This window comes from Rhinatrema bivittatum, chromosome 14 (assembly GCF_901001135.1).
Source record: "Rhinatrema bivittatum chromosome 14, aRhiBiv1.1, whole genome shotgun sequence".
Taxonomy (NCBI): Eukaryota; Metazoa; Chordata; class Amphibia; order Gymnophiona; family Rhinatrematidae; genus Rhinatrema; species Rhinatrema bivittatum.
The window spans coordinates 21,954,528-21,966,934 of record NC_042628.1 but is presented as its reverse complement, the minus strand read 5'-3'; the positions used below and the strand labels follow the sequence as shown (position 1 = coordinate 21,966,934).

At 41.0% G+C, this 12,407-nt stretch overlaps 1 protein-coding gene across 1 annotated transcript; it reads right to left on the bottom strand.

Moving 5' to 3' along the window:
• Positions 1-306: 306 nt before the first annotated feature.
• TNFRSF17 (TNF receptor superfamily member 17) lies at positions 307-11,345 on the bottom strand. The gene is made up of 4 exons (XM_029577232.1): positions 11,269-11,345; positions 4,202-4,230; positions 2,032-2,211; positions 307-629 (listed from the first exon to the last, which is right to left on the bottom strand). Exons 1-4 carry the CDS (start codon positions 11,343-11,345, stop codon positions 307-309), a joined length of 609 nt encoding a protein of 202 aa, XP_029433092.1.
• Positions 11,346-12,407: the final 1,062 nt, after the last annotated feature.

Genomic DNA, 12,407 nt, shown 5'->3' with positions numbered 1-12,407 from the left:
GTAATCTCTGCTGTCAAAAAAAAAAAAATATGCAAAAAGCTTTGGGTCCATGCTAAGTGAAATGTAGTCAATATTGGTAATGCAGATAATTTCACTTCCCTACTGGGATTCACACAGCTAGTCACGGATGAGAAACTGCTTTTGTCTTTCTATAATAATGACAGAGTATCTGGAGGCAGTCATTTCTAATAAGAGACAATGAAAATAAAGGTTTTTCTTTATGAGATCAGACACAGAATCCTCCTTTTCCCGTTTGTCACCGTTAGCAAAACGCTTCATTCGCTCAGCTATGTCAGCTCGTCTGGTTCATGAAGTGCTACAAAATGATTTCCATATCTCCACAAAAGTGTCGCCCAGGACACCTGGCCTGTAGCTGCAGAAGTCAGATGTTTTTGTGGTGACCAGAACAGTTGCTCCTTCCTCTGTGGCTGGCAAAGGAAACTGAGCATCAGGGCTGGGTTGGAGTTTCGGTGAGCTGCAGACTTCGTGAGCGCTCTCTTCCATGCCTGCTTCACACATCACTGCTGCTTGTCCTACACATTCTGTCCCTGGGGGCAGCTGAATCGCCACATCTTTATTCCCACTGTTTTCAGTGTCAAGCTTGCAAACCTTTGGATCCGGCCCATTCTCTGGAAAACAGGACACTCTGATTTTAAATGTCTCTTTTTTTTTTCTCCCTCTGACTCCCCTGCCTGCTGATTTGCCTACCTGAGTGGCTCCAGGAAAGCTCCACCACCCTAGGACTGGTGAGGCCTGTCCCTCAAGACACCCCCTCAGCGCTGCTCTTTGGCTGGCTTCAGCCACTACAGTAGCAGTAGCCATCTTTTTCCCCTCCCTGAACCCTCAGCACAACAGTTTCACAGCGTGACTGGGCCTTCTGACCCCAGTAGGCAGGGGATCCAAACCCATCTCTTCAGCAACAAAACACTGATTTTAGTTAGAGTATGCAGATGGATAAATAAAATATTAACCTTTGGAAGGCAGTCTGAAGTTGCAACAAAAATATACTCTATAAATATTACATTCAAAAATATTTATATTTACCCATCTGCATACTCTAACTAAAATCAGTGTTTTGTTGCTGAAGAGATGGGTTTGGATCCCCTGCCTACTGGGGTCAGAAGGCCCAGTCACGCTGTGAAACTGTTGTGCTGAGGGTTCAGGGAGGGGAAAAAGATGGCTACTGCTACTGTAGTGGCTGAAGCCAGCCAAAGAGCAGGGCTGAGGGGGTGTCTTGAGGGACAGGCCTCACCAGTCCTAGGGTGGTGGAGCTTTCCTGGAGCCACTCCTGTTTCTCCTAACTTTTCCTAGTAAGGTAAGTTTCCTTATCCAAAGTAAAACCTGGCTTTTCTAAATTTGGTATTTGAATGTCTAGTCCGTTTTTCCTAATGAAGTTTCTAGTCAATTTACAAGCGTATGGTGTAGAAAGAATTAACCTAGTCTATTTTATAACAAAAAGTGCAAAAACAATATATGAGTGAAGCTATGATAACAGTTCTTGCCAGAAAAAAAGATACTAGAAGGAAACAGGTTTCTTTTAGAGGCTCAATAGGGCTGCAGTGACTATCATTCTGTAAGTTGTCCTATGCCATAAAGATACTCGGCTCATTGCTTCCTGGAACCATTCTTTACATTTAAAATTTATAAGTACAGACATTTTGAAAAAAAAAAACCAATTCACAGCTTTTAAAGATGCAAATATTTAATGAAAATACCATGCACTGGAAGGATTCCTGCTCAGACTGAAAGTATGAGTTAAAGACAAGACGTTCCCTCTAGAAGTTGTGAGGAGTATTTTCTGGTTTAAGGCATGAATGCTCTGGTACATTTCTTTAAAGTCATTTTATTAAAATCGAAATGAACTGGCAAAAGAAATGCCAGACTAATACATAGCAGGAGGCCCCTGTCTTTTAACAGATTTTTCTTTTTTTTTAAAGCTACGCAACTTTGCGGAGAAGAGATCAGAGAAGAGGGACAAGATAACTAATTTGTGACAAATGTTAGCTGTGATGATGACACTTTTCACACTACCTGTTTGCCAAAGCTCATCCTTCGACACCTTTGGGTGGAGCTTCCTCAGCAAAACCGTTAGGATGAAAACCGTTAACGTTAACAATAATACTGCGCCCAGGCAAATCCAAAGAACCCCGTCTGTGTCCTTGGAAATGACCTTCGCTGGACTGACGGCATCTTTTGAAATAAGCGAAGGCACTGAAATCAATTAAAATCTTTGTTATATTAAGTTCAGGGTGAAATTATTCCTTTGTTAAATCATAGGCTGTTTTTTTTTTTCCCCACAAAATCAGAACGCCTATGAATCAAGTACTTAAAAACAATATTTTAACTTTATCATAGATATCCATTCACCAATAGATAGATAGAGCTAAATAAATAATAATAACAATAGATAAATAGAGTAGCCTAGTGGTTAGAGCTGCAAGCTTTGTACTAAGGAAGCCTGGGGAGAGCTAGGATGGAGGAGGAGGGCACCAAAAGGAACAGTGTTTGGGTGGGAGAGGGAAGGGTGTGTGCTACAACTTTTTAATGTTTATTTTTTACCTCTGCGCCACCTGAAGGGGAAGTGGAGCAGGTGGGACAGGGGTTTCTCGAGACCCCCTGGCTTTTTTCCTTGCTGGGGGATGACGACACATATTTGGGCTGCTCAAGCCTTTTAAGGACAGGCCTGGGAGCATCAGGACTCGTCTAGAGTCCTAATGCTCTCAGGGAAGGTTAACTGCAGCACCTGAGAATAACACAGCTTGAACATTTTCAGGCAAGCCATGTTATTTTATTAGAATTAAATTACCTAGTAATGAGCAAGAGCGCGTGCATGCATATCAGTTCATTACCCTGCTTGCATTGCCAGGAGAGAGGTTACTCACAATATTTGAAATACCATACATTATCATTGCATTAAGCATTTACTATGCAGTGGTTAGAGCAGTGGGCTATGACCCAGGGGGAAACCAGGGCTCAAATCCCACTGTCACTCCTCGTGCCCTTGGCCAAGTCACTTTACCCTCTGTTGCCTCAGGTACAAACTTACAGGCTCATTTATCAACTCGCATTATGGCATTTTCGCATGCGAAAAGCACCATAATGCATGGTGCGATCCTAATTTTTAAAGTGGGAGGAGTTAGGGCCACTTTTACATGCAAAGTGAGACGTACGAACAGAACAGTACACTCTTGTGAAGATTTGATGTCCTTCGGAATGAGGGAACTCAGACAACGATGAGATTTGTACAATGTTCTCTCAACCTAGCTTGATGGACTCTCTACCTGGGTAAACACCTAAAGCAGCTTAGTAAATGATCCCCTTAGATTGCAAATTCTCTGTGGACAGGAAAATACCTGCAGTCAGGGCTGGATTTAGGCAGAGGCAACAAAGGCATGTGCCTAAGGTGTCAAATTCTAAAGACATCCAAAAACTGGCACTCTTTCTGTTGCTCTTTGATTTTCAGGGTGAAATCTCCCTACCTTCAGCCCTTTGCCTATGGACCCCAAAATCTTAAATCCCGCCCTGCCTACAGTGCCTGGATGTAACTGGCCTTGAACTTCCAATCAAATGGGGTGAGCTAAATCTAAATAAATAATGTTGAGTGAGATGTTTTGCCACAGAGCTTCATTGTTCTCACATTGCTCTACCTGCCAGGACAAAAAAATCATTTTACTGTTGAGTAGAGTTCCAGAAACCATATTGGGCCTGGAGAAAACTTGAGTCTTTGCAAGCTGTGTTATCTTTTACTGAACCAGCAAAAGAAAATGATGTTGCTGAGAGCACAGATGAGAAAAAAAAAACTTGCGATCTCAAAAACTCAAGCACTATAATATCTTTCTTCTTGGTCCAATAAAAAAAAATATATATATATATATATATATATATATATATAACTTCCAAAGATGCCATGCTGCTGTTGAAATAAAGGTCAACAAGCAAGTTGCAGATGAGACCTTATTATTGGACTAACAGAACTTTTGTGACTCATTTTCTATAGCATATGCTTCCTGCATCAGATCAGTCACAAAGAAAGCAGTTTGCAAAGCAATCTAGCTGCAATAAAATGGATTAATGTGCCTGGATAACTGTATACACAGCATGCACATGTTTAACTGGATAGGGATGAGGCATTCACGGAAGGGTGTGCTGGTCAGGGAGAGGAAAATATGTAACATTTTCCAAAGTCCAGGTGCTACCTTACCCTTCTCAGCTGCCCGCACAAAACAGCACCTGTGAAGCACACAGACACATTTTAAATCACATGTACTTCATGCCAATTTTCAAAGTCCCCCGAAGATTAGTTTGAAGCATGTGCAGTGTTGCCAACTGGCTCCAGATTTTCAGGACAGGTTGATCCAGACCTGATTTTATCCACTGAATGAAGAGACTTGTGGTTCTGGTTTCCCTATTGCAGGCAAGAAGAGGACAAGTAATCTGCACGCAGTGGGGTAAAACCAGGACTGGCTGAACCTGTCCTGAAATTCTGGAGCCAGTTGGTAATTCTGAACATGTGCGTTAAATGCACCCATTCGACTGCTTTTTACAGCCACGTGAGCTAATATTTTAATTGCCCCCCTATACAAATGCATTGTTAGTCCAGTCAAAAAAAAATCACCTACAACTTCTTTTGCTGACCTTTATTTCTGTACATCCAAGAGGAGTAACACAGCAACCACACTATCATCCATGTTACCGCTGAAAGTGATGGCACTATGAGATTTGACGTTCTAGAATTCCATCTCCAACTCTGCTGGTCTCTTAACTAATTCAAGTCTGAATTTCCACAACATTTGGATAGTAAATTAATACCAATTAAATAAAGAAACTACTGCATTGTCATAACATTTTTTTTAATCAACTCATCAGTTGAAACAGAAGTATTGAAAACCACACCTAAGATTTAAAAACTATCGAGAAATTATCTGTACAAAGTAAGACAGTACAATAGTTTTAACTTTAACATAGGTATTGAAAAAAAAATAAACCACCATAAAGCATTATGGAAAAGCAGTCCTTCTAGAATACATAATATTACATGGTAGCTTATTTTTTTAGACTATTTCTTTCCCTATATTTCTCATTTTTATATCTTCTATATGATTATCATTTTACGTCGTAGAATTATTATTCCATTGGGTGTACATTTAAAACTCCTTGTTTGAGCTACAGAGTACTAATGTTATACACAATTTATTTTATTAGATAGGTATCATGATAAGTATATGCCGTAGTGGAATACAATTTCTTTTTTGTACAGCTATTAACAGCATCATGATTTTATTCTGGATATTTTGCTTAAAGAAAATACAAGATGCAACTTAAATTAAAATGTACATAGAAACCTGTCAGAAAAAAAAAAGCAAAAAGAAAGATGAACGGTACTTACTATTTTTGCAGTAGTTATGACACGGAAGAGGTGGGGACCTGGGACATCTAACATGGCAAGATTGACAAACTTGCAACAGCATGTCAAAATACTCATTTACAGAGCAGCGTCCAGCCATTTTTTATAATACTGCGTCCTGTTTAAAAAAAATGGTGAGGAGTCTTTCTGAACTCTGTAAGAAGAGCGTTCCCCTGAATCCTCAGCATGCAAATACTAGAAGAAATTGTAAGCTAAACTATATCAAGCGGTGCTTTTTTATGACAGCCTGATAGGCCTAATAACAGGGATTTCCCCTTTTCCCACCCATCTTACACCCTCCATCCTCCATCCCCACCCACAGGTCCCAGAGGACGTTATTTGAATAAAAGCTGCTGATTCAGTTTGCTACTGGCAGACTTCAGACACAAGGGAGTAATTTCTTGAAACGGACTATGCATGCAGGGTATCCTTTATGTAGATGGGCAAATACTGAAGAGTTTGTAGATAAAATCTGTGACAACCTAATGCAATATTGCTATAAGTGATAATCTATTTTTAGACAGAGCATAAAGTGTTTCATCTATGCAGGGTTGGCCTTTGGGTAGGATGTGCTGGGCAGTCACACTGGGTGCTGTAAGACAAGGAGTGCCTCAAGTACTACCAGCATGGCCCATTGGGCTGGTCAATCAGTGGGCCAGATAGCAGTGGTGATCGTAGGCTCCCAGTATAAGACTAGGCTTGGGGAGGCTAAGCCTCCCCAAAGCTTGGTCAATTGTGTTTGCCTCCATGCCCCTTTTGCGTCCTTCGCTGCTCGACGCCCTCACTCTGCCCTCTTTACCTCTGTGGCGACTCCCTCCGGGTCTGATGGACGGTTAGCAGCCGCAGCGTCTTCTTGCCATCTCCCTCCGGCGTCCCCGGACTGGCACGACGCTGCGGATCCGCCATGTTCCTGATGACGTAGGGCGCGCGCACGCGCTCCGATTGATGTACCAGCTAGGGAGCGAACCTCGGGGGCATCCCCCTGAGATGACGTCATCCACTTCCAATATAAAAGTATTCGCTAACGAATCGAGTTAGCAAGGAAATGCAAAGGATTCGTTCCAAGCTTCTCTGCCTCCTCGGACTTACCAGGGATACCCGCTCCTCGGGGGCCTCGCTCTCTTTTCTTTATTTCAGATTGCCAATAGGAACCAGTACTCACTCCTCGAGGGCCCATGTTCCTGAACACTCTGAAGATTCTCTACTGCCTGGAAGCTATCGCAGATACAGACATTTGTGAGTTACCTTCGCTTTCTCAGAGCTTTCCCTGGAACCAGGTACTCGCTCCTCGAGGGCCTAACCCTTTCCAGCTACTGAGCTTCCTAAAGACCTTATGTGAGTTTTGTCATCCAGTTCTGGCTATGAACACAGCATACCCTGTCTACTCACTATCTATAGTTTCTCTACAGCTCAACCCTGGAATCGCTGTTCCATTACCTGAGGGACTTCAGCCCTGCCGGGCATATCAGCTCATTACTGCCACCTCTGGTGGTTCTACTAATCTGTCTAATAAAAGAATTATCTGTGTCTGTCTCCGTACTCAAGCCTAGCCGGTGGCCCCTCTCAGGATATCCTCCTGGGGGCGCAGTCATCTGCCATCGGCCCAAGGATCCACCTATCTACATTCCTCTACAGCTGAGTGTCCTCTCCAAGCACTCCGCTGGTAACAGATTGTTTACTACTCCCTCTACAGGAGCTGAGCATATCAGATTGCTACTCCTCCTTCCACAGAAGCAGATTCATTACAGATTGCCAACTCCTCCCTTCTCGAGGAGGAGATCATACAGATTGCAAACTCCTCCCTTCCTCAGGAGTTGAAGCATAACAAGATTGTTATGCTTCGATCAACTTCAAAAAGAGACTAAAAACCTGGCTATTCGAGCAAGCGTTCCAATTATGATAATAATATACCTCAACACCACCACACTAGCCAACAGGCTATATAAAGACTTTCAAACCAAGCTTATAATATCACATATTATAATAAGATAAATTTTCGTTTTTTTCCCGCTTCTATTATGTTCCAAGTTTTTCCCCACGCATTCTGTCCCAAGTTTTATGCCCTGTTCTATGTAATTAGCATTCTCTCATGCTTGTTTTTCAGTTACAATGTAAACCGAGACGATATGCAAATTTTGCATGAATCCCGGTATATAAAAATGTTAAATAAATAAATAAGATTGCTAACTCCTCCTTCCTCAGGAGTCGAAGCATAACAAGAGTGCTAACTCCTCCTCCCTCAGGAGTTGAAGCATAACAAGATTGCTAACTCCTCCTCCCTTAGGAGTCAAAGCACAACAAGATTGCTAACTCCTCCTTCCTCAGGAGTCAAAACCTAACAGCCCCTCTGCATTGCATGCAGCTGACAGGAAGAGAGGTACATAACATGCAAGCTTTGTCTATCACACTGGGCTAGGCTCACAGTATGAGCCACAAGATTATGGGATCTCACAGTTCAGTCCATGAGACTGGCCCCATGCAGGTGATCTATGGTCTGATGTGCTATTATTGTATTATGTGCTACTTCTGTTGGCTATTGGGGGCCCAAACAAGGAATGGGATACAGCTGTGAGAGGAGAAGAAAAATTAAAGTACCAGGAATAAAGAGTATGGAGCAGGAGCCCTCCATCATATGTGGTGTTAGAAGTAGAGAAAGGGAGACCTACATGGGGTGGTGATGGGGAACAGAAAAAGAAAGAGAACATAGGCTGGTGGAGGGAGGCAGGAAGACAGAGACTGTAAATGGGGTTGGAAGGGGCAGATGAAGAGACAGAAGACACAACATGGGGCATAAAATGAGAGATAAGATCTAAAATGGAGAGGTAGGGAAAGAGAGGACTGGGACTAGTGGAACAGAGAGGGAAAGAGGAGCACATTAGAATGGAGGGAAGATGTAGAGTGTACAGGGAATTGAGGATTTGGGATGGAGCAGTCCACATTTGGAGATAACGGGGGAAGAAAGAGATAGAAGACCTGGGATGGTGGAAGCTGGAGAGGGAATTAGGGATGGGAGGATGAAGAGGCAGAGAAGACCTGAGATGGCAGAAGAAAGGGACTAGAACCAGGTAAGAGGGTGAGCAATAGGGAAAAGCTGCAGTTGGTGAGGAGGTGAAAGACAGATGAAAGTAGATGAAGGCTGGGAACGGGGTGAATAAAGAGGGTGGAAATTGGGTACTAGGGAGTGAATGAAAAATAGAGATGAGAGGGGAAGAAGAGCTAGGAAACAGGTGAGATTGGGAGACAACACTGGTAGATAGGCGAGAGATGAAAATAGGCAGATTGTGATGATTAGGAAGAACAATGTGGGTAAGAGAAAAAGAGGTAAGAAGGACAGGGGAGAGGGAGTGTGCAAAATTTATTTATTTATTTATTTATTTATTTATTTATTTTTAATTTTTATATACCGAAGTTCTTGTAGGGACTACAAATCAATCCGGTTTACATAAAACGAAGAACTGCTCAACAGAGAGCGGAGCTTTACATGGAACCGAGGAACATATGGAACAGTATAACTGATTGACAATTTAACATAGTGCTAAATAAAGTAATAATAGTTTAACTGGAAATAAATAAAGCAATATAATATTTTATAAAGACAGTTTAACTGTTTAACGTATCAATAAATATAAGCAATGCCAAATATATATATAAAATATAGTAAATTTTTGAGCTTAACGGTAATTGTCCAGTAGCAGATTCTAAAATTAGTACTTGATGCCGTGTTCATAATTAGGGTAATTAGGATACTTAGGAATTGTGAAGTCTGTTCGTCACCGTAAAATTAATCGTCTGGGAAAGCTTGTTGGAAGAGAAATGTCTTCAATCTTTTTTTAATAAAAGACATGAAGAAATTGTAAGAAGTGAGAGATAAACAGATGGGCATATGCGAGATTGAAAGGGATGGTTGGAAAAAGTCAGCTTAGGGATGGTGGGGGGTGAGGAGGTCAGAAAGGAGACAGCAGTCAGGGGATAAGGACAACAGAGCCAGATAGCTGGTGAGGTGAAGATGGAGGGTTGAAAGGGGCCAATGTCAGGGAAAATTAGAGAGGTGACAAGCTGGGAAAGAAGGAGGAGGGTAAGATGGTGGTCGGCAGCGTCCATGCTGCTCAGATAGGCCCGGGAACAGAGGCCGGAAGGCCGGTGGTAGCTGGCCTAGGCCACGAGTTTGCCCAATGGAGCCAAAGCAGTACAAAGAGAGATGAACAGCAGCGGTCGCGGAGCATAACAGGTATGTTATGTATATCGAGACAATATCGGGAGGGAGGAGGAGAAGGGTGAGAGGATGCCTGGAGGGGGAAGGGAGAGAGAGTGCCTGCTGGGAATGAGAATGCCTGGAGGGAGGAGAATGAGGGGGGGAAATGCCTGGAGAGAGGGAAGAGAAGGGAGAGAATGAACAGAGGGATGGAAGATAGAATGTCTGGAAGAGAGAAAGAATGCTGGAAGGGAGGAAAGGTTGCCTGAGAGGAGGGAGGGAAAAGGGAAAGAATGGCTGGAAGGAGAGATAGATGAAAAAGAGAATGGGTGTAGGAAGGGAGAAGGGGCAGAATGCCTGGGGAAGAAGGGCAATAATGTATGAAGGGTAGAGGTACCTTCAACTATTTGAATAATTTATGTTCTCAGGCTATTCTTATGTTGGGGAATCCCATGTTGAAGAGGAGGAGGGTTCTGGTTATTTTTTAAAAAGATATAAAGGTGAACAGATTATTTTTCCAAGGAATTATGGGATATGAGGGATTGTTATTAAGACAGGGTACTTGGGCTTACTGTTTACTTTATGTCCACCAGGGCAGTCTGCTGAAATGACATACAATGTGTTATCTATGACTGCTGCATTACTTTTGCAATACTAAAGGTTAATAATAATAGGAGATTTTAACTTACATTTTGAAGACGATGATGCACCTTTTGTAAAATTTTTTTAATCTTCTATCACAGCATTAGGTCTGCAACAATTGGTCATTAGCGTAACTCATCGATGTGGGCATGTGTTAGACTACATATTAGTAGCTTATCATTATGCTGATGCTTCTTGTATCACTAGGTTGAGAAATAAACCTGTACTTTCGTCTGACAATCATCTTCTTACATTTGAATTAAATAAGGATGAAGTATTTAGCCCCCCTTGTTGGCTGTAGAAGAAGATTAGTGCGAATTTAGATGCTGCTAAGTTTAAGGAATTGTAGGACTAGGTTTATCATAAAGCCCAGTTGGTCAATATTGACCAAGTTTGGTAGAATCCTACAGTACAGTGTGTTTATGATGTAGCAGCACCTGAAAGATCGATTTTTTTTCTAGGAAACAGCGACTTGTTAATGCACTTTGGTACACCAAGGAACATATGTGATGCATTAGCAAAGTTTTTTCACAAGACGGTTAATAAAGTCATTGTTGCTAAGAGTTATTCAGTTGTTGCAGGTGTTAATAAACATAGTGTAATTGATCCTGCTATTACTGTTTCAGCAAAATAGCTAAATTTTTTGCCCATTGCAAAAAGAGGACTGATGGACAGGCTTCCTAAGATTAGATCTACTATTTGCAGTTTGGATAGTTGTCCATTTGCAACTGTAAAAAATGTGATTCATGTTGTAGATGAAGCACTAATTGCTATTATTAATCTGTTTGGGTTTTTTTTAACAGAAAGTGTTTTTAAAACAGGTTGTAGTAAAACTAATTATAAAGGACTCTAAAGTGTTATCTGAGACCTTATCCAACTATAGTCCTATTTCAAATGCCTGTGCTATAACCAAAATTCTTGAGAAATGAATTTTGACTCAATTTAATATTTTTTTTAGATGATATCAAATATTAGATAAAGAACAATTTGGTTTTAGAGTTGGTCGAGGCACTGAAACTTTGTTACTTACTTTGCCGGATGGCATTTGTTGTCCTTTGGAGTGTAAGAAATCTGGTATTTTGATTCAGACTGATATTTCTTCAGCATTGGATGCTGTCAGTCCTATAAATCTTATTTCTAAGTTGCAGTCAATAGGTATAGATGGCTTTGGTTTGCAATGGTTTAAATATCATTTGAGTGAGCGTAGGCAGATAGTGCAATATAATGCAAAAAGTTCCAATTGATATCATAATGTGGCTGGAGCGCCACAGGAGTCAGCTTGTCTACATTATTATTTAATGACTACATGCAGCCTTAGGACAGCTTTGGAGATCCCTGGGTTTAATTTATGAAATTTACGTGGATGATGTGCATATTTTCTTGCTGAAAAAGAATACTGGGGAATTTCCTGTGGATAATTTTAAGGAAAGTTTTGCTGCAATAAAAAACTGAATAGATGCAAATGGTTTGTGTCTTAACTATAACAAAACTGTAATTCTGAGATGGGGGGAGTCTGAGCCTCCTCTAGTGTCTTTGGATCTAACTACAGGTAGTCTCCAAGTGATGTTGAGTACGGAAAGCCCATAATTTGGGTGGTGTTCTTGATATCCGTCTTTTGATGAAAGCACATGTTAAAAAGGTGGCTAGAACTGCCTTTTATACTCTGAGATTATTGAGACTGTTTCACAAATTGTTGACTCAAATTTTAGATTAGTAGTGCAAGCCTTGGCACTTATTAATTTGGACTTCTGTAATTCTTTATGCTTGAGAAATCCAGGGTGTTTTCTCTAGCTGCTCCTGCAGCTTGGAATTATTTGCCATTAGATGCCATGAGATGTGATGATTTGAAATTTAGAAAGAAATTAAAGACTATTTTATTTATTGAAGCTTTTCTTGGTTAGGTAATTCAAGTTTTGAACAGCAGGTGATTTATGCTTTTGTATTTATTTATTTTGTTATGTTTTATTATAAGGGCTGTGTATTTTATTGTATGTTTTATGTATGTGTACTTTATTTGTTGTAATTGATAAGTGTATGTTTTATTGTGAACCACATTGAACTAATTGGAAATAGTGGGTTATAAGATGAATTAAATAAATACATTTGTCCTAGAGCTGGTCCTGACCCTTCATGATTACTCAGCTTTGAATTAGATTAGAAGTACATAGC